Here is a 26,828-nt window from a genome sequence, read left to right on the forward strand (position 1 = left end):
TTAAACCTTAAAAAAAAAATCTGTTTAAAAAATTTTTTTTTAAATAGACCACCGTTACGTGGGCTCAAACATGAAAACTAAAAGCGTATGATGCAACCTTATTACCCACTGTCCCACGACGCTGTCAGTGAAATAACATTGTTATTTTTATTTAAACCGATTCAAGAAAGAATGTCCGACACGCATGCGTACTTGTTGAAATCGTTTAAAAAGGAAAATTTTTTTCCGACCCCACTTGTTATAAACATTTATTTCTGATCTTCACATAATTATTCTGATTCTCACATATTTGAGTGAGACATTGCTCTTTCAGATAATACCGGTTTCAACCCAATCTGATGTGGCTGAGGAAAGCTTTTGTGAGACATGCAAACACAAACAGTGGGGAGTACCTGGCATTGCCCAGGTGGAGGATACTGGCACAAGGCCAAAGCGATGTTAAGAATGGCTTTCAAATGGTTAAAATAAAAAAAAAGATAGAAAGAGGTCGGTAATTAGTTTTCCATGCTAATCATTAGGCCAGTGAATTCAATGAGTTGGTAATTAACTTAAGAGCAAGTCGCTACGCATACACAGAAATGAACGTTGCTTTTAAACCTGGCTGGTAATCAGGTAAACTTCCTACTTTCTGTCATTTGTGTTCAAATAATTTCATTTTATTATACAAAAAAGACAAACACTCGGCACGGTGGGAATTTTTTTAACTCGATTAAAAATAAAGGAAGTAACAATGTCAGTTTGCGAATTTCAGATATTATGATCTCGGAAGTACAGGAAAACTTCTCACAGAATTTAACTGACAGCGGAACCTCAATCTGAAAAATGTTTCGCAGACATACATAAACGCTCGCACCCATTTTGCCTTTTGTATATATACTAGCGAGAGGTACCCGGCATTGCCCGGGTGTTTGGAGGTGTGTGGAAACTCCGGGGGTGGGGGTTAAAAAAAAAAGTAAGTATGAGGATCAAACCCGAACCCTTGAGGTAAAGTTGTAAATTAAAGCGTGAAAAAAAAAAAAAAAAAAAAAAAACGTGCGACGTTAACCATTGCCCCACCGCAACATGCTAATGGAAACACGTTTGAATTTATTTAATTACTTGGATTTGGCAGGTGCCCGTTTTAATGAGTTAATGAGGTCAAGTTTGACTGCGAGATAGTATTTCATTTACTGCCGAACGCTTCCCCCCCCCAGTAAAACACACAAAAAAAAAAATAACGTCAGGCAAACGAACGAGCGTTACGTGAAAAATGGCTTAAATAATACAGGGTTCAATATTTAAATTTAAAAAATCGAAAAAAAACATCTCACACCACGATTCGAACCTAAAACGTTTAGATAATGAACCAAGGATAACTACCTGCGCTAAAGCGGCATATATAAAGTTTGTTCGGTTTATCAACTATTTAAAGTAAATCAGGTCACGACGTCATCTGACGCATGCGTTGTTGACCTTCCCCCCGATCGAATCTGTCTAGACATCTCTCTCTCTCTCACTCTCACTTCGTCTGCCTTACTCTAAAGACTGGAAAATGGCATCTGGCTGTTTTTATTTAAAAAAAAAAAACTTTGATCGTTAATATTTTTTGTAAGCGTATTTTTTTTTTTTTTACTTCACTTTTTTTTTTACTTTATTTTTCGTTTAACTATCGTATCTACCTATTTTGAATGTGGTAATAACTTTGGTCACGTTGCCATAGCGTAGCAATACACATGAAAAAATTGAAATAGCTTGAAATATTTCAATATTGGTATGCATAGAAAGAGCTTGATGAGCTAAGAAAGAATCTTTTTAAATTTTTTAAATCTGATTAAAATTAAGGAAGTTATTGCTATTTTTGTGCCTCACACGTTTGGATATTTTTCCCTCTTTAAAACCATATGCGTTTCGTCACATTTTTTACACTACTTTTTCAGTAAAAATGCCATATCTTTGTTAAAACACAAGACTAAGAAATGAAATTTACCATATAAGTGTATTTTTGTACAAGGAATCAGAATATGCAACTGAAAATCTCTCAAAGTTTATGGTTTCCAAATAATCTGCAGTAAATGTGCATAAATATGCTGCAATTCCTTAAAAATCCCATGTATCCATAAACAGAAAAGTTGGAGAACTCAAAGTTGAATTGTAATGTGCTTTATGTACAAAAAACTTAAATCTAAACATAAGACCATTTAAAAATGAATATATTGCAATATTTCTTTGGTATTATTGTAGATTAACACCTTCTGTTTAACCCCACTCAACTCCTTCTGACCACCCCTCCAAAATGTGATTCTACCTTTTTAGGAAATTATGTATAAAATGCCATGAAAAACTTTAATGAAAGATAAACAAATTATTTTAGAATTGAATGTAAAATAATTTCCTATTACAGGTCATTCTAGCATTTTAGGGCAGTTAACTTTTTTTTCTATGGGAAAATATGCATGCTTTTTTTTTTTTTTTTAAGATGATTATGTGTAGTTTTAAGAGGGTTTCTATGCAATGAGAATATGGGGAGGGTTGCCATTCGGACTTTGAATTAATTGTAGGGGCTAAGGAAAATTATGTGTGAACATACTGAAAACTTGACAGAGACAAAGCTAACAAAAACAATATTAGAGGGGAGAGCGGTTAGTTTCACAAAAATTTAATGTAAACTAATTCACCATTTCCTGGCCATTCTAGCATTTTAGGACAGTTAACCAATTTATTTTTATGTGTATTTTTCTTTAAGGAAGGATCTATTTTTTTGTTTGTTTGTTTGTTTTAGATGCTTGTATGTGGCTTACAGAGGTATTTTGTTGGGGGGGGCTTGCCACTTGAACTTAGTGTTATTGTTAGGGTTAAAGAGTGTTTTAGGAGGAGACTTGCAACACATAATTTGGATTAGAGGTGAAGTTAAGAGAGCTTTTTTTCAACGGGAGCGTTCAAAAATTTGTTGATTTCTATTTTCGAGGTTGAAGGTGTTAATTCCATAGGCCGTTTATACTACGCTGGAGCAGGTTGTAAAAATATCTTTCGCTTATTAAGTAGAAAAAAAAATAACGAAATAAAAAGCTTCCTAATTGTAGTTTGATGTGTTTTCTAACTGCTTTTAAAATTTCAAGAATATTGATATAGATTTTGAGGGTTTGTATTATTATACACATAGATTCGAAAAAGTTGTCAAAAAAACAAATATATAACAAATAAATGTTATCAAAAGCAAGTTACTTTTCTACCTAACTGGATAATTTTTTAGTGTTTTTATTTAATGTAACATGTTTATTCAGCTTGAAAACAGTGTTTACCGATGTTTTGGAAAATTTAAAATGGCGCCCGACTCTCTTGAAATGGTAAGTTTGGGGAAAAGAGTTAAAAATAAAAAAGACAAAATACTGCTAGAAACTCGCTCAATATATGTTACCGTGACATAGGCTGACATATATTCGGTGAGTTTTTAACAGTATTTTGTATAGTTTTTTTTTAAATTTTTAACTCCTTTTCTCAAACTTACCGTGTCAAAGAGAGTCGGGCCGGGCGCCATTTTTAATTTTCAAATACATCGGTAAACACTGTACGTTTTTCGAGCTGAATAAACATGTTACATTAAATAAAAACACAAGAAAATTATCCAGTTAGGTAGAACAGTAACTTATCTTGCCTTTGATAACATTTATTTGTTATACATTTGTTTTTTGACAACTTTTTCGAATCTATGTATAAACGAGATTTTGATACTTATTTTGATTTTGAAAAAAAAACATTTGTGGCTGTTCGCAGTAAAACATTGTTTTAATTCGCTGTTCAAAACTAATTTAAAGAATAAAAGTGCATGCAAGCTATATATCTACAAAAGTTTATTTTGTTTTTATAACCATGTTTTTAAATTTGACGAGAAATTTGAGAAATGTGAGAAATTGCAACAGATTCATAATGCCGAATTGGTTGGGATTGTTGTTATTATACATTCTGAAAACCGAATAGTTCTAAACTAATGTTATTCTGATAACAAAATAGCTCTAATTAAACATATAAGAACATTTATATTCATATTTTCATGTTTTTCTTAATTCGTTCTTGAATAAAAATTAAAGAAAGCGTGTTGTTTACACTGTGCTATCGCTGATTCTACAGGTTGGAGCTGCTGCTGCTTCTAGTAATACTAACTTAATTTGACCAAATTCGAGAAATAGAAACAATTTTTTTTTCGGGTAGGTCCTTTTAAATTATCAATTACCGCGGTCCTACTCAACATAAAATAATACTTTTAATTGATAAAGATAGTAAAAAGATTGATTTACTTACTACTGGGTGTCCGAAGAATTTTTTTTTCAAAATGTTCGATACTCGTCATATTAAAGTCTTATTTTTAACACATCAAAAAAAGAAATGGTCAAAAATATTTCGGACACTTGACAGTATTAAGATTAACACCTCTTCTGATTGGTTCCCAAATTTCATGACAAAATTCTTCATACAATCACGGTACGGACCTTTAGAAAACAGGGGGGTCATTACAAAACCTTACCAAAAACGCCATTTTATGACGTTCACATTTTTATCACTTTATTTGCTTAAAACTCTTAAAATATATAATGTACATTCATATTTATTAATTCATTTGAAAGTATATTCATTTCCGAACAAAACAGTAGTAATTTGAAGACTTGAAGTGCTTTGGTTTAAAAAATATGGCTATTTTAGTAGAACTACCTTGAAATCTGTGATTATCCAAAGCGTTTTTTCGTCCATGTGTATTACTACATAGCGTAGTTCATAGTTTAGCTTTAATTAAATTTTTTTTTACCGATAACAACATTTTTAAATTGTAAATTCAGACGGCCATTAGAGGTTGCTGACGTCAAGATCACGTGACATGACTCAGCAGGTTTTAAATACAAGTTGACCCAAAATAAACGGCCGCGTGTATACTTTATGTAGAAGAGTTGGCGGCCGTATTTTTTGGGGCAGTTATAAATTGATTTAAAAATATGTAATGTTTAACATTAAAATGTCACTTTTTTTGGGGGGGGGCCTGCAGAAAATCGATCAGCTGACGCACTTCTGATGGTCCCTTTGGGCCAATTTTTCGATATTTGTTGTCCGGAAGGTGGGGCTTTCATATGAGACCAAGTTTGTGAATTTTTGTTGTGTCTGTCGAAAGTTTTTAGCAGACACAAAAACATACACACATACATACATACATTTTCGCTTTTATATATATAAAGACTAGCAAGGGGTACCTGGCGTTGCCCGGGTATTTGGAGATGTGTGTGGAAACTCCGGGGTTTGGGGGGGGGTTAAAAAAAAATGTTTTGGTAGGTAAGTATGAGGATTGAACCGGAACCGTTGAGGCAAAGTTGTAAATTAAAGCGTGAAAAAAAAAAAAAGTGCGACGTTAACCATTGCCCTACCGCGAGATGCTAATGGAAACATGTTTGAATTTATTTAATTACTTGGATTTGGCAGGTGCCTGTTTTAATGAGTTAATTAGGTCAAGTTTGACTGCGGGATAGTATTTCATTTACTGCTGAACGCTTTTTTTTTCCCCAAAGATGTTATAGGAAAAAGACTAACCCACATGCGGCGTGCGACAACTGTTGAATATTTATCTTCCCGAAATCTAGCAAATTAAATAGACAGGCGAGCTTCGTTGTTAACTGTGAGATATTACGATTTATATGTGATATAAAAAGTTTTTAAGTTGTGAAGCAAGCGACTGCTTCTCTAAAAAACGCCTTTTTTAGACATACAGAAAAAGTGAACACACATACATACATTTTTGCTTTTATATATATATAGACTAGCAGGGGTACCCGGTGTTGGCCGGGTGTTTGCAGGTGTGTGTGTGTTTTTGGGTAAATGAAAAGAAAAATCGTTGGTTGTTTAAAAAAAACAAAGCCTTGACGTGCAGTTGGAAAATAGTAAAGTGTGGAAAAAAAATAGGTGCCTGTTTTTGACGAGTTATTGACGTGAACTTTGAATGCGGGACAGTGTTTTATTTACCGCGAGTCTGTTGGCTTCTTTTTTCATACAAAAAAAAAAGCTTAATGCACATGCGGCGATCGTAAGCAATAACTATTCAGCAGTTAACATTTTCTGCGGGACAGTTTTTAATGAGGTCAATAAACCGGTTTGTTTGTTTTTAACTAACTTTGGGGAAAAGCAGCTCCCTGTTTATTAGGGGGGAGTGTCTCGTCTCGAACTGAAAGCAACCATCTAATATGACAAAGCCGACATTGACCAACCGTTAAATAACTTTCTACAGACTACTGGCTGTGGGCCAGTAATTCAAATTGAGTTTTGTTTTTTTTTATACCGAAAAACGAATGCAACACGTGCTGATCTGAAAATTTCGAATAATCAACGTTTCAAAGTTGGGCAAATTAAATAGAGATGCGACCACCGTTGGTAAGTCGTAGATATTATCATTTAGACGTGATATAAAAAGTTTTAAAAATGAGCGACGACCTCAAGAATCCGCTGGAAAAAAGCCTTTTGAAGACACACAAAAAGTCAACATACATACACACATTTTCGCTTTTATATATAGATATATACTAGTGAGAGTGCCCGGCGTTGCTCGGGTGTAAAAGAAAAAAAACAAAAATTTAGAAGGGAGGTAGGCTCGAACCTGAAGCCTTGAGGCGAAGGTGGAAAAAAAAGCGTGATAACTTACCTCAACGGCATGAGGGCAGCGGAAGTGAGAATGGTTGAAATTAAACGATTAAAAAGTTAAGTGACAGGTGCATAAATTTAATGAGGTCAAACATCACGACATAGTAGGGGAATGAAATCCCACACATAACTTTAGCTGTAAGCCAGTTTCCCCAAAGAGGTTTATGAAAACCAGCTCCCATAAAAAGAGGAGTGTCCAAATGAATAGCAACTGTCTGATATGAGGGGCTATCCCCGCATTGATCAAAGCTGATTGCTTTTCTGGACCTCCCGGCACGAGATTCAGTTTCACTTTTTTATACGAAAAAGCCAAACAAATACACAGAGAATAAGAAATATTGCGAAAATAGCATGTAAAAGTCGCTCAAATAAAAGATAGATGCGACCTCCTTTCGTAAATCGGAGATATTATAATCTAGGAAGTATATAAAAAGTTCTAAGACTTAGTGACCCTCCTCCCTTCAAAAGCTTTTGCCGGACATATACAAAAAAAACAAACACACTAACACATTTTCGCTTTTATATTATATATATATATATATATATATATATATATATATATATATGAAGAGCGCATATATATATATATATATATTTATTTACAAAACTTTTTAATAAAACTCAAGGAGAGGAAAGATAAAGTGTAGTGTCACAAAAACATTTTTAAAAAGGAAGTTATATTATTTACAAAGGATTTTGTAGAGAATAATTCCATACATTAAAAACCAATGTAAGAATTGAGAATTTAGGATGCTGATTTCTTGTCAGCAGTCAGTGAAGGAGAAAACCTTTTAAACCAAGGTAATTTTTATGCACAATAAAATCACATCTGTAAGCCACAAGTGAAATTTTAAAAATATATAATTTTATTTACAAATCTTCATTTTATAAAAATCAATTGTAGTATCACAAAATATACATTTTGCGGTTATAACAGCTGACATACTTCCTAACTTCTGGTGTGTCTGCTACCGGAAACAATGACAAGGCAGATCAGTTATTTCACTTATTCTTCAGTATTTCTATTTTCAAGCAATTTAATGAAATAAAATATAAGAAAAGGACATAAGTTTTTATTTTATTTGAAATTTTATAAAAAAATGTTTGTGAAATTACATATTTTATATAAATTCAAAAAAAGAAAAAAATATTCTTATATAAAATATGCATGTTTATGAAAGAATAAAAATACAATGTGATCAAAATAACAAATGAAATTATTGAAATCAAAACAAAATCGGAAAAATGCAAGAAAAAAAGTATATGGACAGGGGAGATATAGACGCAAAATAAGTGAAGCAATTGATTTGTCACCGCTTCTGGGAGTAGACACACCGTCGGGTTAGGAAGTACATCCTAGCCAAATGATCAAGGACAGTTTTGGAGACATGAACTAATCATTCACATTATTTTGTGAAACCAAACCAGTCTATACATGGACGATAAAAAGCTATTGGAATTACCATAAACGGTTTATTAAATCAATATTTGGTAGTAGAAGATCTTACTTAGATTTTTATATTGTTTCAAGGCTATTTGCACGTGTAAAGGCCAAGTTAAACTGGTGTGAACCGAAATCTGTCCTTTTTATTTCTTTCTTCGGCTCATGTCAGTTGGGGTCCTTATTCTTTTCTTGGTCTGTAATTTTTTTATTATGTAAATACTGAAAACAGATTAAAATTAATTTTATTTTTCAACTAGCATAGAAAGTGTCATACAAATTTAAATTCCAGATTTTATTTGAAAAGTTTGAGTAATTTCATAAGTTGTATGTATGTGTGTATATGTATATATGTTTGTGTGTGCATATATATGTGTGTGTGCATACGAGTATGTATATATGTGTGTGTGTGTGTGTGCGCGTGCATGCATATATATATATATATATATATATATATATATATATTCATTTTGGACTGAAGATCTCCGAAAAAAATTTCATTTAATTTGATCAGGTAGTTTTTTTTTTTTTTACAGCAGAAAAACGTTTTTATGAGAGTGCGTTGAAGTCAGCCATTATGGAAACGTTTTAACATGCCACAGGGAGATAACTCCATGTAAAGCACTGAGACTCCCTCCCCCTCTTTATTACTAGCTTTTCTTCCTAAAAATCGAACCTTTTGCTCGGTATCATAAATTGTTTTTTCGCTGTAAAAAACTTCTAAGTGAAATTTTTTTCAGAGAACTTCATCCCATAATGGATGCGTACAATATAACCTTTTTCCGATGTTTTCATTTTGTGATGTCTTGATTAAACTGTACAAGTAACTCAAAGCTGAAATTAAGAACTTCAAACGAAATCAATTTCTTTTACAATAGAAAAGAAAAATCTCAAAAACTACCTCATGTAGAACAGAGTCAGCTCCAATGATATAATCTGTATTAGACCTTAGACTGGCTAGATCTGCCGGGGAATTAGGATGGACCTCCTAGAAAATTATATAACAAACAATTTTTTTTTCTTTAAATAATTAAACACTTCCAAACATTTTAAACAGATTTTGATTTCACACATTCAATCAGAAAACAATTTATAAAACATTTATCAAAAATGATTTTCTCAAAAGACAAAGAGCCTGAAATATATTGGTAAATCTGTTGGCAAAATCAAAGTGATAATAGCAAGTGATAGAAATTCCAAGTTTAATAAAAATGGTTTTACTTTGTCGGCTGATTGTTTACTTTATCGGCTTATAGTTTTAATGAAATTCAGAGTAACGTCACCCACACAAAATGGAATCAATCATAAAATCCTTTATGTAATCAATACTAAGAACTACCTAATGGTCATTAAAAATGGTTGAACAGATGAAGAGATATTTTGAGAAATAGACAGTACTTTCAACGGGATGGTGCAACTCTTTGCGATTCAATTAACTCATTCAAACAGCTTTGGTGATCATCTCATTAATAAAAGACGTGATACTGAATGCACTCCATGCTCACCAGGTCTTGACTCCAGACATTCTTATTCATCGGGTTATTTCATGTAGAAAAAAAAAATTAAAGAAAATTCTGCATTTGCATGTCGTATGCAGTTGGTCTTGCAACAAACATATGGAGTATATGTACATTGAAAGGATTGGATTTTATTACTAATTCTATGGATGCCTCCCATCCATGGAATTAGTAATAAAATTCAATCCTTTCTACAATCTAATCATATTTAGTGCAAATAAATGTCGCCAACAGTATTTATTTTATCGCTGTTCAATGTATATATACTCCATATATGTGTAGTGCAAGACCACCTGCATGCAGAGGTATAAGAAAATAATAATCTCAACATATATCCACACTTATATAAACATTTGTACTGCTGCTAGTTGCAATGTGTGTTATTTTTCTAAAACAGAAAATAAGGAAATCTATATAGACAGTAGCGTTAACATGTTAAAGATAACATAGAATATATTTACATTATATATATATATATATATATATATATATATATATATATATATATATATATATGAAGGCTGGTAGCAATGCAGAAAAAACAGAATAGAGAAGTGTGAATAATCAGAGACAATATTTAGGTTACAAATCTTCACATTTTTCAAGAGATCTTTTACATAACAAATCAATAAATAAGAGACTTACTGTTATATATCTGAGATGGACATTTTAATTATTTTAGAACACTCTCACTCACTTTCTCAAAAAAGAAAGAGTATTCTTTTTAAATTACACATGCATATAAATATGATAGTGTGTACGTTATTTTGTGTGTCACGCTTAGATCTTTTTTTTCTGAGTGACTGTCGTTAAATTATGATCTTCCATTTCTTGTAATAAATAATTTTACCAAGAATTCTCCATAAGTTTTGGTTTCGATTATAACTGATGACACTCAAGTCATCTATTTTTTTTATGAATAATTTTATCAGGAATTTTTCATAAGTTTTGATTTCAGTTATAGCTGAACGAACTCAAGATATATATATATATATATATATATATATATAGTAGAACCTTCGGATAACAGTGGCCCTAAGATTTTTTTTTTTTCAGGTTCCAATGTGAAATACATGTTTTCCGGCCCCTGGTTATGATATTTGCCCGACCTTACAGTGTTATCTATAATGTCATTTGATTATATACATATCATATACTGTACTGTATTTTGTTACTAATTTTTAGGGTTCTACTGTACATATTTTTGGGTGGGTTTCGGTTTTGCTGAAAGAACTCAAATTATGTTAAATTATTTGGTTTATTTTTATTATAAAGTTAAATTATTTGGTTTATTTTTATTATAAAGTTAAATTATTTGGTTTCGGTTCAAGTTGAAGAAAATCAAGTTATAGGGATATATTTTTTTATTTTGAAAAAAAAAAAAAAAATAATAAAAAAAAAAAAATAAAAGACTTTATAATACAAATATATGATACAAATTATAATACAATATCCTTATATACATTCATCAGTTAACTGATGAATGTATATAATGTACAAAATAGAAATGAATATGGTTGTAAAAAAAAAAAAAGAAAAAAAAGCATAACTATAAAATTATATCCCACATCAATTTGTATAATGCGATAACCTATCTTATCTGGTTGCCCCTGTCTTAACCTTGGAAATGATATTATCCCATTTATTGGTTTTAATTATAAAAAGAGGTAATGTTTTTGACGGATACTCTCGTGAATATTCTTGGCCTGATGATGTGATTTTCCCTGGCAGGGTGGTCACTGAAACATGTTTGCATATGTGTAGCCATTAGTTATCACATCCAACATATTTATATTGCTGTCTTAACATTGAGCACTCTTTGGTTGACACATTTTGGTTTTGTTTAGATAATACTACCAATAATATAATATATATATATATATAGTTCTGGTCAAAATCATTAGATCACTTAAGAAAGTAAGCGTTTACGCATATTATCGAATTTTTAATCAAACAAATGGTTGAAACCATTGCCAAAAGGGAAAATATGATGGAAAAAAATGAAATCTGCTTCATTCGAAACCTTAACCCTGATCTAATAATTATTTTTTAAAAAACAAACATTTTCACCTGGTCAAAATGATAAGACCACTGATAATTTATCTAACAAACGGCAATTATAAATTACTAAAAAGGGTCTCAGTATTTAGTATAGCCTCCATTATTACGAATTACTTCAAAAATTCTCTTCGGCATGCTTGCGACTAAGTTTTTTTATCAGTTGCGAAGGAATTTTATCCCATGTACTGAAAACTGAATCAGAAAGTTCCTTTATCGAATCATACTGGGTTCCATCCTTGAACACTTCTTTTGCCATCCATCCCCAAAGATTTTCAATGGGATTGAGGTCCAGAGAACATGCTAGATGATCTAACAATTCTATATTATTTGAAGAAAAGTATTCTCGTGCTTGTCGAGAAGTGTGCATCGCAGCGTTGTCTTGCTGGAAAATCCAATTTCTTCCACACAGATGTGGACCTTCAAGTCCTGATAGAAGCATTTTCAAGCATTGAAATGTACTTCAATGATGTTTGCCGGCCTTTTACTACTTGCAACTTAAGGGCCCCAGCTGACGAGAAAGCACCCCAAATCATTAAAGACCTTCCTCCACTATGCCGAGTTGAAAAAGTCTCTTTGGGCAAATTTTTATCATGCCAATAATGTTGAAATCCATCTTGACCATCTAGATTAAACTTTTTCTCATCGGAGAAAATTACATTTTCCCACTTCTCTTCATCCCAAGTCTGGTGTTTGGCGGTATATTTAAGTCGGTTAGTTTTGTGCTGTTCAAGAAGACGTGGTTTCTGCAGTCACTTTAAATGATTGAAACCCTTCATTTTCAGATGCCTTGTGATGGTTTTAGGACTACATTCTGCTGCTGTGTGGCTTTTCAATCGACTTGAGCTTATACTGGAGTTTTTTTTAACTTTTGATACGGCGATCCAGTGATGGGGTTATTTTTTTGGTCGATCTGGACTCTTTTTGTGCCCATATTGATCTGGATTTCTTAAAAAATTTGTGATGACCGTTTTGCTACGATTCACATCGTTTGCAATGGATCTATGGGAGAGTCCACCCCTATTAAGCTCAAAGATCCTTCCTATCTCAAACTTTGATAATGGTTTCCCTTTTGCCATTTATAATTTAGTAAGATGTTTTTTATCCACTAACAAGTTGCTTTTAGTAACATAGAAAGCTTTTCGTATTCATTTTTTCAAAACTTGCCGATTTTATTAAAGTGGTCTTATCTTTTTGACCAGGTAAAAAGGTTTGTTTTTTAAAAAATAATTATTAGATCAGGGTTAAGGTTTCGAATGAAGCAGATTTCATTTTTTTTTTTTTCCCATCATATTTTCCCTTTTGGCAATCGTTTCAACCATTTGTTTGATTAAAAATTAGATAATATGCATAAAGGCTTACTTTCTTAAGTGGTCTTATGATTTTGACCAGGACTGATATATTTATACATATAAAAATGTAATTTTAGTTCGTTAAAAGCGAATAAAACCATATTTCTATGTTACCAATTTAATTGAAATTTTCAGAAATTCTATTTTTAAAGTCAAGGAATGTTTTTATGTTATTAAAATAATTTAACATTGCGAATTATAAAAATATTAAATTAAATAAAAAATATTTTCGTAACTGTGAGATTATCGCCATTTTATTTCCGGTAGAAATTAGCCTTTCACTTATTGAGATAAGTATTATTTGTATTAATTTCTATGATATTCATGCAGAGAGTGATCCGTGCTGAAATAATGTTATTATTTAAAAAGTCATTCTTAACATGGGGAGGGGAGGATGTTTTGTACCTATTCTGTACTTTAACCTTACAATTGAATAAAAAAAAAAAAACATATCGTAAAACGTTAATTAAACGTGAAATATGATTTAAAAAATAGCGCGGATCGCTCTCTGCATTAGCACCATTTTTATTTATTGCGGACTATTATTCTCATCTTTATTAGTTGTTTCACGACTTTTTGGCCAACTATTCCTCTGGCCTTCATGAAAAGAAGTCCTTTTATAAATGTTCAGTAACTTTTTCCTTTTATTATTCTTAAAGAGTAAAACTTTTCTTATTCATGAAAAGAGTGAAGCCTACGTAAATAAAATGTTTGTACACGTGACAAATTATCAATAAATGGTTTAGTTACTTTTTTTTAAAAATTATTTATGAAAAGAGTTAACGTAAATAATGTTTGTAAAAGTGCGAAAGGCGACGTTGTACAACCATCACTCCCATGCTTAATTACTATAATCATTATTTCGACATTTGAAAGTGGTGCTTACTTTTTAGTTACAACGTTCTGATAAATCAGTCACTCATTTTGTAAGCAATAAAAACGCGGTATATCAAAACCATAGAAAGTAAAAATAATATGTTTCTCAAAGAAAAAAAATAGATTGAACATGACTTTTTTTTATTGTTTTTATGAAAATAAAGTTTCGAGTTGAAAATTTTTTTTTTTTTTTTTAACTTATTTAGTTAAAAGTCAGTTTGTGGGTGTTTTTTTTTTAAATTGTTTTTATGAAAGGTGAGTTTTTTTGTTTTTTTTTTTTAATTTTTTTACAAGTATTATAAATTTCACTAACATGCTGGAGAAATGTTTAATAATTTGGTATTTTCCTTTCAATGACGACATTTATAGGTTTCCGAGTATGCTGAACACACAAATCGCATTGAAATTTTGCGGAAATAAATAGTTGCATTATTCATTGTATTCTTCGGCAGCCATCTTTTTACGTGCACACGCACCATAAACAAATACATACACGTAAAAAAGATGGCTGCCAAAGATTACAATGCATAATACAACGTTTTACATCTTGATAACTACTTATTTCTGCAAAATTTCAATGCGATTTTCGTATTCAGCATAGTCGAAAACCATTTCAAGTTGTCATTTAAAAGAAAATTGAGGAGGTGGACCTAATCTAAAAATTTACCAATAATTTTTCATCCCGTACACCTCCCAATACATTGCTTCGTCAACATGCGACCATTTTATATCTCCCGAAGACACTTTCGCATTTAGGAAAAAAAAAAAAAAAAAAAAAAAAAAAATGAGTGACCGATTTACCAGAATGTGGGAACTAAAAAGTGAGTACCCCTTTCAAATGTTGAAATGATTTTCTTTTTTTTTTTTTCAATTTTTTTTTCATAATCTGGTTGTGTTCAATCAATAATAATCCAGTGAAAAAATTTCAAAAAACCTATCAGTATAGAAACTCCACCACATAAGTAACTAAATAAAAAATGTTACGTGCGCATGCGTTAGCCTTGACTAGGAGGGGGTACTAAGGGAACGACCATTAAATAATTCTGCGGGTCGCCATGGAATTCAACGCCCAAGGAGTACCAAAATAGTTTTCATGATATGAAGTAATTTTTTTTTTCGAAAAGTGGGTGATCACTTTTCGATGTAAATTTAACTTAAAATTAGCACCCACTTTCTGGCCACCTGAGGAAGGGGCATTTATTTTCGTGTTTATTGGCTTAAAGGTTTTTTGACAAGGCAGTTTGGTACGCGAATGCATATTTAACAGTTTTCGTTTATGCTCATGCATAGTATAAACAAAGGCTACGTCTGTGAAATGGAAAATAGTCCCAGAGTTCAGGGGTTAATACCATGCAAAAGAAATCAAACAAAAACCTTTTTAGCCAAACACACAGAAAAAAGAAGAAAAAAATAGCATCCATTTTTTTCTATCGAATTCATTTGCTGTTTTTATTGGAAACTATTTGCCCCCGGATTTTTGATATAATTTTCCATTAAGGGCCGTGCGTCTCACGTTCGTAAATAACAAAATTTTTTTGTAGATTTTGGTGTGCTAAAAACGAATCTGCAAACCGTTTCCGTCACAAAAAAATAGTTTTTATGATATGAAAAAATTACTTTTTCGAAAAAGTGGCAATCACTTTTCCATGTAAATTTAACTTAAAATGAGCACCCACTTTCTAGCCACCTGAGAAAGGGAGGATTTTTTCTCATGTTTATTGGCTAAACAGCTTTCGTTTATGCTCACGCATAGCGTAAACGAAGGCTACGGCTGTGAAATGGAAAATAGTCCCAGAGTTCAGGGGAAAAGAAATCAAACAAAAAAACTTTTAAGCCAAGAAACACAGAAAAATGCCCCTCTCTCAGGTGGCCAGAAAGTGGGTGCTCATTCTAAGTTAAATTTACATTGAAAAGTGATCACACACTTTTCGAAAAAGTAATTTCATGAATATCATGAAAACTTTCTTTTTGCTATGCAAACGGTTTGCAGATTTGTTCTTAGCACACCGAAATCTACAATATAATATTTCATTATATATGAAACGGGCCTTAAAGTAAAATAATACCGGATTTTTTGGAGCAGATTTGCCGTTTAGTTGTACAAATATCCTCAAACCAGGTAATCACTAAAAGGGACTTTTAAAAGTCGTCACCTGTATCGAGCAAAAGTTTAAAACCACCGATTATATGCCAGCCTACGTCATGGTAACATATATTGAGTGAGTTCCTAACAGTATTTTGTATAGTTTTTTAGTTTAAACTCATTTCCCCAAACTTAACGTGTTCGATACAGTCTGCCGCCATTTGTATTTTTCAGATATACCGATAAACATTGAATGTTTTTGAACCGATTATACATTACATAAAAACACTAAAATTTTATCCAGTTAGGTAGAGCATTTACTTTTCTTGCCTTTGATAACATTTGTTATATATTTATTTTTTGACAACTTCTTTGTATCTGTGTTTAGTAATACAAACCCTTTTCATTTAATGTAATGTTTAGTCGGCTCGAAAAACAGTGTTTATCGGGGTATTTGAAAGCTACAAATGGTGGTGGACACTGTTGATTACTTTAAGTTAGAGAAAGCGAGTTAAAACTAAAAAAACTATACAAAATACTGTCAGAAACCCACCGATTATGCCAGCCTATGTCATGGTAACATATATTCGGTGAGTTTCAGACACTGTTTTGTATAGTTTTTAGTTTTCAACTTACTTTCCCAAAATTAACGTATTCAACAGAGTCCGTGACCATTTCTGTTTTTTGAGCCGATTAAACATTTTACATTACATAAAAACACTAAACAATTATCCAATTAGGTAGAAACGTAAATTACCTTTGCTTTCATTTATTTGTTTTTGGACAACTTTTTCGAATCTGTGTATAGTAACCCCCCCACCATCAACCAAATATTAATTACTAACTCACATTTTTGTAAAACAACAACAAAAAAAAAACATTTAGCGTTTCAACATTTTTGCTACGTTCGGCTTCATCCACTGATTGTTGGTCAAGTCCAAATCATGAATGATTGACAGAAACTCCCGAGGATCCAGATCAAATTCTGCAAGAGTACAATTTTTTTTCATTTTCGCCTTCTTTTTCACTTTTTGCAGTGGATTGCTGTACTAATATAAGAAACATGCATTTTCTCTTTTTATTAAATTTTTCCATTACATCAAATTGACAGGGTACAGCTAGTATATATATATATGAGAGGAACAACAGGGAATGATAGAAAATAAAAGAAATTTTTGTTAAACAAAAGCAAGAAAACAAACAAACTCACCAAAATGTGCCATACATTTTCATTTGCACCTTCAAAGGAACAAAATCTGAAAGGTGAGATAAAAAAATACATTCTATGTTTCGACATTAAGAACAAAATCTTTTGCTAAAATAATTGAAATTTTTATGCAACTCATTTTAAAACGTTCATTTTCAATCAATCATGAAGATGAGAAAAAAAAACCTTTGAAATTTAATTGCAGTAAAAATAAAATGGATAGATTATGGTTAAAGAAATTGTCAACCATCATACCAAAATACTTTATGGATGATAACATCTCTAGAGGGGGGGGGGGTGATGGTAAACCAATCAACAAAGTGATAACAGGAGGAGCATCTATTGGCTAATTTATACAGCTTGAGACAAGTTTCAGTTTGATTTTTAATCTATACCTCTAGAAAAGTGAAATTGCCTGTGTGTCTACATTTTGCTACCAAATTACTCTGTCAATTTTCAGTCTAAAGACTCGAGATTTGACATAATGAGTCTTGAGGTTTGGGAAAATCTTTTTAATTGGTTTTTGGCCAGTAATTTGGCTGTGAAGGGGTCAAAGTTCAATGGTTTAACCTTTGAAAACTCTACCAAACTCCTCCACCAATTTTGGGTCTAAACACTTGAAATTTTAGATGTAGGTTACTTGGACATGGATCAAACTAACTTGATTTGATTCCAAAACTGGGGTCAAAGTTAAAAAATTTGACTTCAGCCAATTTTTGGTCTAAACATTTTAAATTTTACATAAAGTGTATTCAAATATAGGGCAAGCTTTTTAATCAATTTTGGCCCAAAATTTTGCCACCAAGGGGTCAAAGTTAAAAAGATTTGACCATTGTAGTCTCTAGCAAACTATTCAGCAAATTTTGGGTCTAAACATTTGAAATTTTACATAAAGGGTATTCAGTTTTTGAACAAACATTTGGCTGCCAAGAGGTCAAAGTTGGAAGAGTTGACCTTTGCAGACTCCAAACTCCTGCCAATTTTGGGCCTAAACACTTCAAATTTTAGATGTAGGTTACCTGAACAGGAGTCAAACTTTTTAATATATATATATATACACATAAAGTTATGAGCAGTACATAGGGCCTGAGCAAAGCTGGGCTGAACTGCTAGTTATATAAAAAAAACAAAAAAACTAGCTGTTGACCCGTTGGTCCTTGAAGGGTAAGAGACAAAAATGTTAAAAATAATATATTTAATTGAGATTATTAATTGAGATGAGTATTTTTTTTTCTGTTTTTTTTTTACATAGGCATCACAACTTATCAAGGTCCAAAGACCACTCAAGGATAAGGGTTAAGAGTGTACAGCAGTAAATTGAACAATATAGTAATTGCTAGTAATGGAAATTCAGTAAAGTTGTTAACTTAAGTGGAACGGCTCATCAAGAACTTGTTTATGTAGGACTTGAAGACAATCAGATTGTAGTCAGCTGGAAAGCAGGAAAACGGAAGACAGTTCCACAGGCGTGCAGTTCTAAGAAAGAAGCTTTTTTCATGGAATCTATGTTTAGGTTTAGGCACAGATGAAGAATGTGGGGAATTATTGATAGTGTTTTCAGCTAGACGTGTGTTTCTTGTGAAAGTTTGGCGAGGGGGGACCATAGATTGAAGCTCAGTCACGCACTTGCCATGAAAATAACGATAAAGCTGAGACAAACTCGCAACATCTCTTTTGTGAGAGGTTACAGAGAAGAGAAAAGGACATCTTCTACGAGGCTACAAAGTCTATTTTGAACTCTATCAAGGCAGGATAAGTCCTTTCTAGTAGCTCCTGCCCAGATGTGGCAACAGTAGTCCATCCTTAGACGTACCTGGCTCTTATATAGATAGAGAATTGCATCAGTAATGAGATATGTTCTGGAGCGGTAGAAGGATCCCACCATCTTTCCAGCGACCTTGGCAACAGACTTGATGTATGTGTTCCATTTCAGATCAGGAGCAAAGGTCAAACCCAGAAGCTTGTCAAAACATGAAGCCTCCCCAAAACGAGAGCCATTCATTTCAATTGATGCCAGATGAGGATCAGAGTGTTGATAATGTAAAGATAAAAGCTTGGTTTTAGATGGATTAAAAGTAACCAGCCACCTTTTTCCCAATTGTACCACTTGCTCAAGATCAGAGGAGAGAGAATCGGAGAGAACTTGGTCGTTTACGGTCTTAGATGTGCTACCATAGATAGTAGTGTCATCAGCATAAATCTCTACGAATGATGTAAGGATGTGATTTGGAAGATCATTAATGTAGATCAGGAAGAGAGTTGGGCACAGGATGGACCCCTGAGGGACTCCAGCATTAATACTGTGAGCTTCTGATTTCTGCCCATCAACCACTACTCTTATGAACCTATGAGAGAAATGATTTAATTATTGAGAAGACATTTCCAGCTATACCATAGCTGGAGATCTTGTGAAGTAAACCTTTATGCCATACTCTATCAAAGGCCTTTGATATGTCAAGAGCAATTGCCCTAGAAAGGTAGCCTCAGTCGAGAGATTCGCTAATCCTATGAGATATAACTGTAAGCACATCTGTTGTAGATCTAGCAGAACGGAAACCGTATTACGTGTCACTAAGAAGGTTATTTTTGTTGAGATGATTGATTACTTCTCTATTCACATATATTCACATATTCAAAATAGACTTTGTAGCCTCTTCACAGATTCCAGCAACTCATGACGCACAGGTGACTTATTGGCCTGTACTGAGAGAAAAATAAGCGATCACCTGAATTCTTAAATACAGGGCATACTGATGAGATTTTCCAGGGTGACAGGAAGCAATTCTCCTTAAGACGACGTTTAAACAGTTTTATAAGGATGGGTGCTAGTTCTGATTGAAGTCTTGAGTACTATAATTGGAATACCGTCAGGGCCGGTTGCTTTACTGGAATCAAGGTTTTTGATTAGCTTGTCAACATCATGTACAGATATTTGTATATCACATAGCATGTTTTCTGATACAGGAGGAAATATTGAAAGTTGGCGGCCTTGGTCGCAAAAGGTAGAATTAGCTGCAAAGTTCTTGGCAAAGAGTTTGGCTTTGTCTGATGCTGACGAGATGACCTCAGGTCCATTTATGAGAGTTAGGATAGAACACACGCTTCTGTTCAGGATTCTGTTTGCTATTTGCCAAAACTGGTGGGAACCAAGTCCCTGCTCAGCTACTTTGGACTTGACGAACTGAGCATACAACTCTCTTGCGTTCTTTATTTTTTACAGTGGTTGCTGGCAGTCCTGAAAGCGGCTTTAGTCTCAGTATATCTGTTACGTTGGAAACAGTGGAAAAAGTGATTTCTGTGTCCAATGGCAGCAGCACATTCTGGAGAGAACCATGGCTGGCTGTTAGGTTTTTGCTGGAACTTTTTTGAGGGTATGAAACGGTCTATACCTACAATTAACCATTCCGTCAGGTATGATACTATAAAGGACATATCCTTTTTAAACATGGAACGCAGAGGTAGATCTGATATAAATGTATGGAAGCTACCCCAGTCAGCCATAGAGTATCGATATACTGTATGATGGAGAGGTATGTTTGAGGACTTATTACATTTCATTTTTATCTTAATTGATACAACAGAGTGGTCAGAAGATCCAAGAGAAGACCGAATGGAAACTCAAGATAGTTGTGAGAAAAAGGTCTAGGAGACTTGCATACTGGCCGTCATTGTCGGGCACACGGGTGGGTTCGTGAACAATCTGAATTAGGTCATAAGCAATGGAGAAATCATGACAGAACCTCCCCTCATCATCGGTCTTGTTTGAGTGGATTAACCATTCCACATTGTGAACATTGAAATCTCCACATATGTGAATATCAGCTGAAGTATAAGCAGATAGGACGTGGTCAATTTTCTCAGATATGCTTTTAAAGATAGTAACTCCGCTGTTATGGGGGTGATAGAGAGTAAATATAGACGCAGTAGTATGAGCTAGTGCAACCTGGAAGCACATATACGGTAAGTTAGGATCTTCTCTGGAGATGTCCCTACCACATGGAAAGCCATCTTTAATATAGGCACATATTCCATGCCCATGGCGATCTTGGGGGTTAGATTTGGAAATTAAGTTAGAGTATCCTTTAGGGAAATAGCCTGTCCAATGCCAGTTTCACTTAGAAATAACAGGTCTGGTTTAGTCTCCTGTAATTGGATTTCAATCTTTGGAAGGTTTGAACGTAGATCCCTGATACTTGGAGAAGGAGACATGGTAGTGGGGGTCTATGTTGGAAGTTGGAGATCCGGGTTTAATTGTGTATTTTTTCTTAAAACTTGTCATGGAGTTTATTCATTTATTGCGGACTATTATCCTCAGCAATTACTACCTTCCATAGTTGTTTTCTGTCTCACCATGTTTTGGCCAACTAAGTGGTTAATTAAATATGACATAATGATATTAAAATTTGGGATAGTGACAAACATTGTGACACAGTTTTAGTATAATATAGACAAGTACCTTATTTTTATTTAAAAATAAAACTACTTGATTTTAGGTGATTTTTTTGTTATACAATGTTTTCTTTTCATCACGAGTAAGATTTTTTTTGTTTTTGCAAATGGGTAAAATTCTGTACAAGTACCTTATTTTCTAATTTAAGGCAAGATAAGCCTTTGGTAACAATGTGTTGCACATTACTTTTATCTGTAAGAAAAAAACCATTAAAGTTGAAACACAATAAACTTATCTATGTAAGGAGAAAAGTAACTTGTCTTTGACACGCAAGAACATAATGTTTTTATCTGAAATGCATTCGTGTAAACGATCAGCAATCTACATAAGCACCCCATGTCCTCAAATAATGTACACAACTTATCTATATTGTCTTTGATCAGATATATTTAGGCTCATTTAAATATGATATCATGACGTTAAAACTTAACATTGTGTCAGACTTTTAATATAAATTTGTAGTTACAAATTATGAAAATTACTTGCATAACTTCCCTTAAAAAAGAATGTTAATTTGACTGAAAAGTGAATTTCAGAGCATCCATACAAGAGTCGAAAAATCTAAAAGACAAGGAGTGCTTGAAAGTTTTAAAAAAAAAAAAAAAAAAGAGAAAGGTGCTCACCGTATACTGACTCCTAGCAAACCTTGTCCTCCCCATTTGTGACTTGGCATGATGGTCACTTCACGCACATCTTGACTCTTGCTACTATAAACAGTCATCTTTACAGGCTTCTCTACATTGCTTTTCAGTAATTCTTTCAGAGTGTCATTATCTTGATTCTGAAGAGTAAAATATATTCATCTATGATCACAAATGAGGTTTCAAGAATGTAATCTATTATCTTTATATCTATAAAAGTGAAATTATCTGTGTGTGTGTGTGTGTATACATTTCCCTATCAAACTACTCTGTCAATTTTCAGTCTAAAGACTCAAGATTTGGCATAAGAGGTATTGAGATTTGGGAAATCTTTTTCATCAGTTCATCAGTTTTCAGACAGAAATTTGGCTTCAAGGGGTTAAAGTCACATGATTTGACCTTTGAAAACTCTACCAACCTCCTCCGGCAATTTTGAGTCTAAACACTTTAAATTTTAGATGTAGGTTACTTGGACATGGATCAAACTTTAATTTGATTTGAACCCAAAACAATAAATGTAAAGGTCATATTTAAAAAAATTTGACCTCTGCAGTCCCTAAAAAATTACTAAGCCAATTTTTGGTCTAAACATTTTGAATTTTACATAAAGTGTATTCAGAATTTTACATAAAGTGTAGCTTTTAAATCAGTTTTTGGCCAAGAATTTGGCTGCCAGGGTGTTCAAAGTTAAAAGATTTGACCTTTCCAGTCTCTACATAACTAGTTAGCAAATTTTGGTTCTAAACATTTGCAACTTTACATGAGTAATCAGAAATGCAGCAAGCTTTTTAATCAATTTTTGGGAAAACATTTGGCTGCCAGGAGGTAAAAGTTGAAAGAATTGACCTTTGCAGACTTTACTAAACTCCTCAGCCAATTTTGTGTAAACACTTGAAATTTTAGCTGTAGATTACCTGGACAGAAGTCAAACGATACATACAGTTAATAATGGCTTCGCCTCGAAGCCCATCTTATTTATGTATTTATTATATACTAGCGGGGGTACCTGGCATTGCCCGGGTGTTTGTAGGTGTGTGTGCTGTTAAATAAAAAAGAAACTTGGGCGAATCCAAAGCCCTGAGGCGAAGTTTGCAAATAAAATGTGAAAAAAACATGATCCGTTCGGCCAGCCAGAATGAGTTACTGAAAGATGTTTGAATTTATTTAAGTAAGAACCAAATTGACAGGTACCTGCAAGGAAGTCGTAGAGCATTACGACAACGATGACGACGTAAGCAATAGCTATTCAGAAAATGAGGTCAATGACCAGGTTTGTTTGTTATAAGTGAAGTAAAACAAGAAAACATAAAAACGAACGTTAAAACTTAAGCGGAGGGGGGGTAATCAAAACATTGAGAAAAAAACACAAAAAACTAACGTAAGGCAAACGAACGATGTTAAATGTAAAAATCGACAAAAAGAAAAAGAAAACAGAAAAACAAACACGTGAAAAATGGGTTATTTAGCCTGTTTCGATATTAAAAACGGTGGGTACCCGGGTGTTTTTGGGTGTGTGGTCGGGGGTGGTTAAAATAAGTAAAAAAAAAAAAACAAAAAAAAAAACAAAGGAAAAAACGGAACGGTACGTGAAAAATAGCTTAACTAACAATGGTTCAATACTAAAATTTAAACAATCAAAAAAAAAAGAAAAAAAGACATCTCACACCACGATTCGCACCCAAAACGTTTACATAATAAACCAACGCGCTAATAAACTGACCTAACGCGACATACACGAAAATTGTTCCGTTTTTCAACTATTTACAGTAAATCAGGTCATGACGTCATCTGGTGCATGCGTAGAACCGGTCAAGAGGTCCGTTTTTGTTGACCCACCCCTGTCGAAACTTGTCGATTTCAGGGTGAAAAAATGAACGTTTTTCGCCAATTTTTCGATATTTTTTAAGCGAAGGATAAAGCTTCAAAATGATACTGAGATTGTGAATTTCTATCGGGTCTGTCAAGACTTTTTAGCAGACGCACAAGCAAACACATTTTCGCTTTTATATATATAATATATAAAACTATATACATATACAAGGTATACATATATACAATAAATATATATACATATACAAATATATATACAATATATAAGATATATATATACATACACACAAGATATATATATATATATATACATACATAATATATATATACATCCACACACAATATATATAATTGATATATATGCACGATATATATATAATATACATATATACACACAATATATATATAATATATATATACACAATATATATATAATATATATATACACAACATATATATAATATATATATACACAACATATATATATATATATACACAATATATATATAATATATATATACACAACATATATATAATATATATACACAATATATACATAATATATATACACATCCACACACAATATATATAATTGATATATATGCACAATATATATATAATATACATATATACACACATATATATATAATATATATATACACAATATATATATAATATATATATACACAACATATATATAATATATATATACACAACATATATATAATATATATACATAATATATATATACACAACATATATATAATATATATACACAATATATACATAATATATATACACAATATATACATAAAATATATATATACACAATATATACATAATATATATATACACAATATATACATAATATATATATACACAATATATACATATATATATATATATACACAATATATACATAATATATATATATATACACAATATATACATAATATATATATATATACAAAATATATACATAATATATATATACACAATATATATATATATAAGATATGTATATGTAAGATATGTATATGTACACAATATATACACATTAAATAAATATATACACAATATATACTAATATATACATATATACACAATATATACATTATATATATAACATATACACAATATATACATAATATATACATATATACACAATATATACATAATATATACATACATAACACACAATATATACATAATATATACATATATAAACAATATATACATATATACACAATATATACATATATACACAATATATACATAATATATACACAATATATACATAACATATACATATATACACAATATATACATATATACACAATATATACATATATACACAATATATACATATATACACAATATATACATAATATATACATATATACACAATATATACATAATATACACACAATATATACATATATACACACAATATATACATATATACACAACATATACATAATATATACATATATACACAATATATACATAATATATACATATATACACAATATATACATAATATATACATATATACACAATATATACATAATATATACATATATACACAATATATACATAATATATACATATATACACAATATATACATAATATATACATATATACACAATATATACATAATATATACATATATACACAATATATACATAATATATACATATATACACAATATATACATAATATATACACATATACACAATATATACATAATATATACATATATACACAATATATACATAATATATACATATTATACACAATATATACATAATATAGACATATATACACAATATATACATATATACACAATATATACATATATACACAATATATACAAAATATATACATATATACATAATATATACATATATACATAATATATACATATATACATAATATATACATAATATATACATATATACATAATATATACATATATACACAATATATACATAATATATACATATATACACAATATATACATAATATATACATATATACACAATATGTATACATAATATACAAATATAAACACAATATGTATACATAATATACAAATATATACACAATATGTATACATAATATACACATATATACACAATATGTATACATAATATACAAATATATACAAAATTGTATATATAATATACACATATACACAATATGTATACATAATATACAAATATATACAAAATATGTATATCTAATATATAAATATATAAAAAATATGCATATCTAATATATATATACAAAATATGTATATCTAATGTATAAATATATATAAAATATGTATATCTAATGAATGAATATATACAAAATATGTATCTCTAATGTATAAATATATACAAAAAAATATATATATACAATATATATAATATATATATATATATATATATACAATATATAATATATAAAATATATAAATATATGTAATATATAAAATATATAAATATATATAATATATAAAATATATAAATATATATGAAATATAAAACATATATAAATATACATAATATATAAAATATATAAATATATATAATATATATAAATATACATAATATATAAAATATAAATATATATAAAATATAACATATATAAATATACATAATATATAAAATATATAAATATATATAATATATAACATATAAATATACAAAATATATAAAATATATAAATATATATAAT

The 26,828-nt window shown here is 31.1% G+C and overlaps 1 protein-coding gene across 1 annotated transcript in view; it reads right to left on the minus strand.

Annotated features, from left to right (window-relative positions):
- Nucleotides 1-22,436, minus strand: part of LOC145247892 (Golgi reassembly-stacking protein 2-like) — a 40,519-nt gene extending 18,083 nt beyond the window's left edge. Inside the window, exons 1-3 of the mRNA XM_080109512.1 lie at nt 22,256-22,436; nt 17,186-17,231; nt 8,991-9,077 (exon numbers count right to left, since the gene is read on the minus strand). Coding sequence (XP_079965638.1) covers nt 8,991-9,077; nt 17,186-17,231; nt 22,256-22,353 — 231 coding nt within the window. The 5' untranslated portion in view covers nt 22,354-22,436. The remainder of the gene's footprint in view (nt 1-8,990; nt 9,078-17,185; nt 17,232-22,255) is intronic.
- Nucleotides 22,437-26,828: the final 4,392 nt, after the last annotated feature.

Source organism: Euprymna scolopes, chromosome 26, assembly GCF_053919585.1.
Source record: "Euprymna scolopes isolate OS-2025 chromosome 26, ASM5391958v1, whole genome shotgun sequence".
NCBI lineage: Eukaryota > Metazoa > Mollusca > Cephalopoda > Sepiida > Sepiolidae > Euprymna > Euprymna scolopes.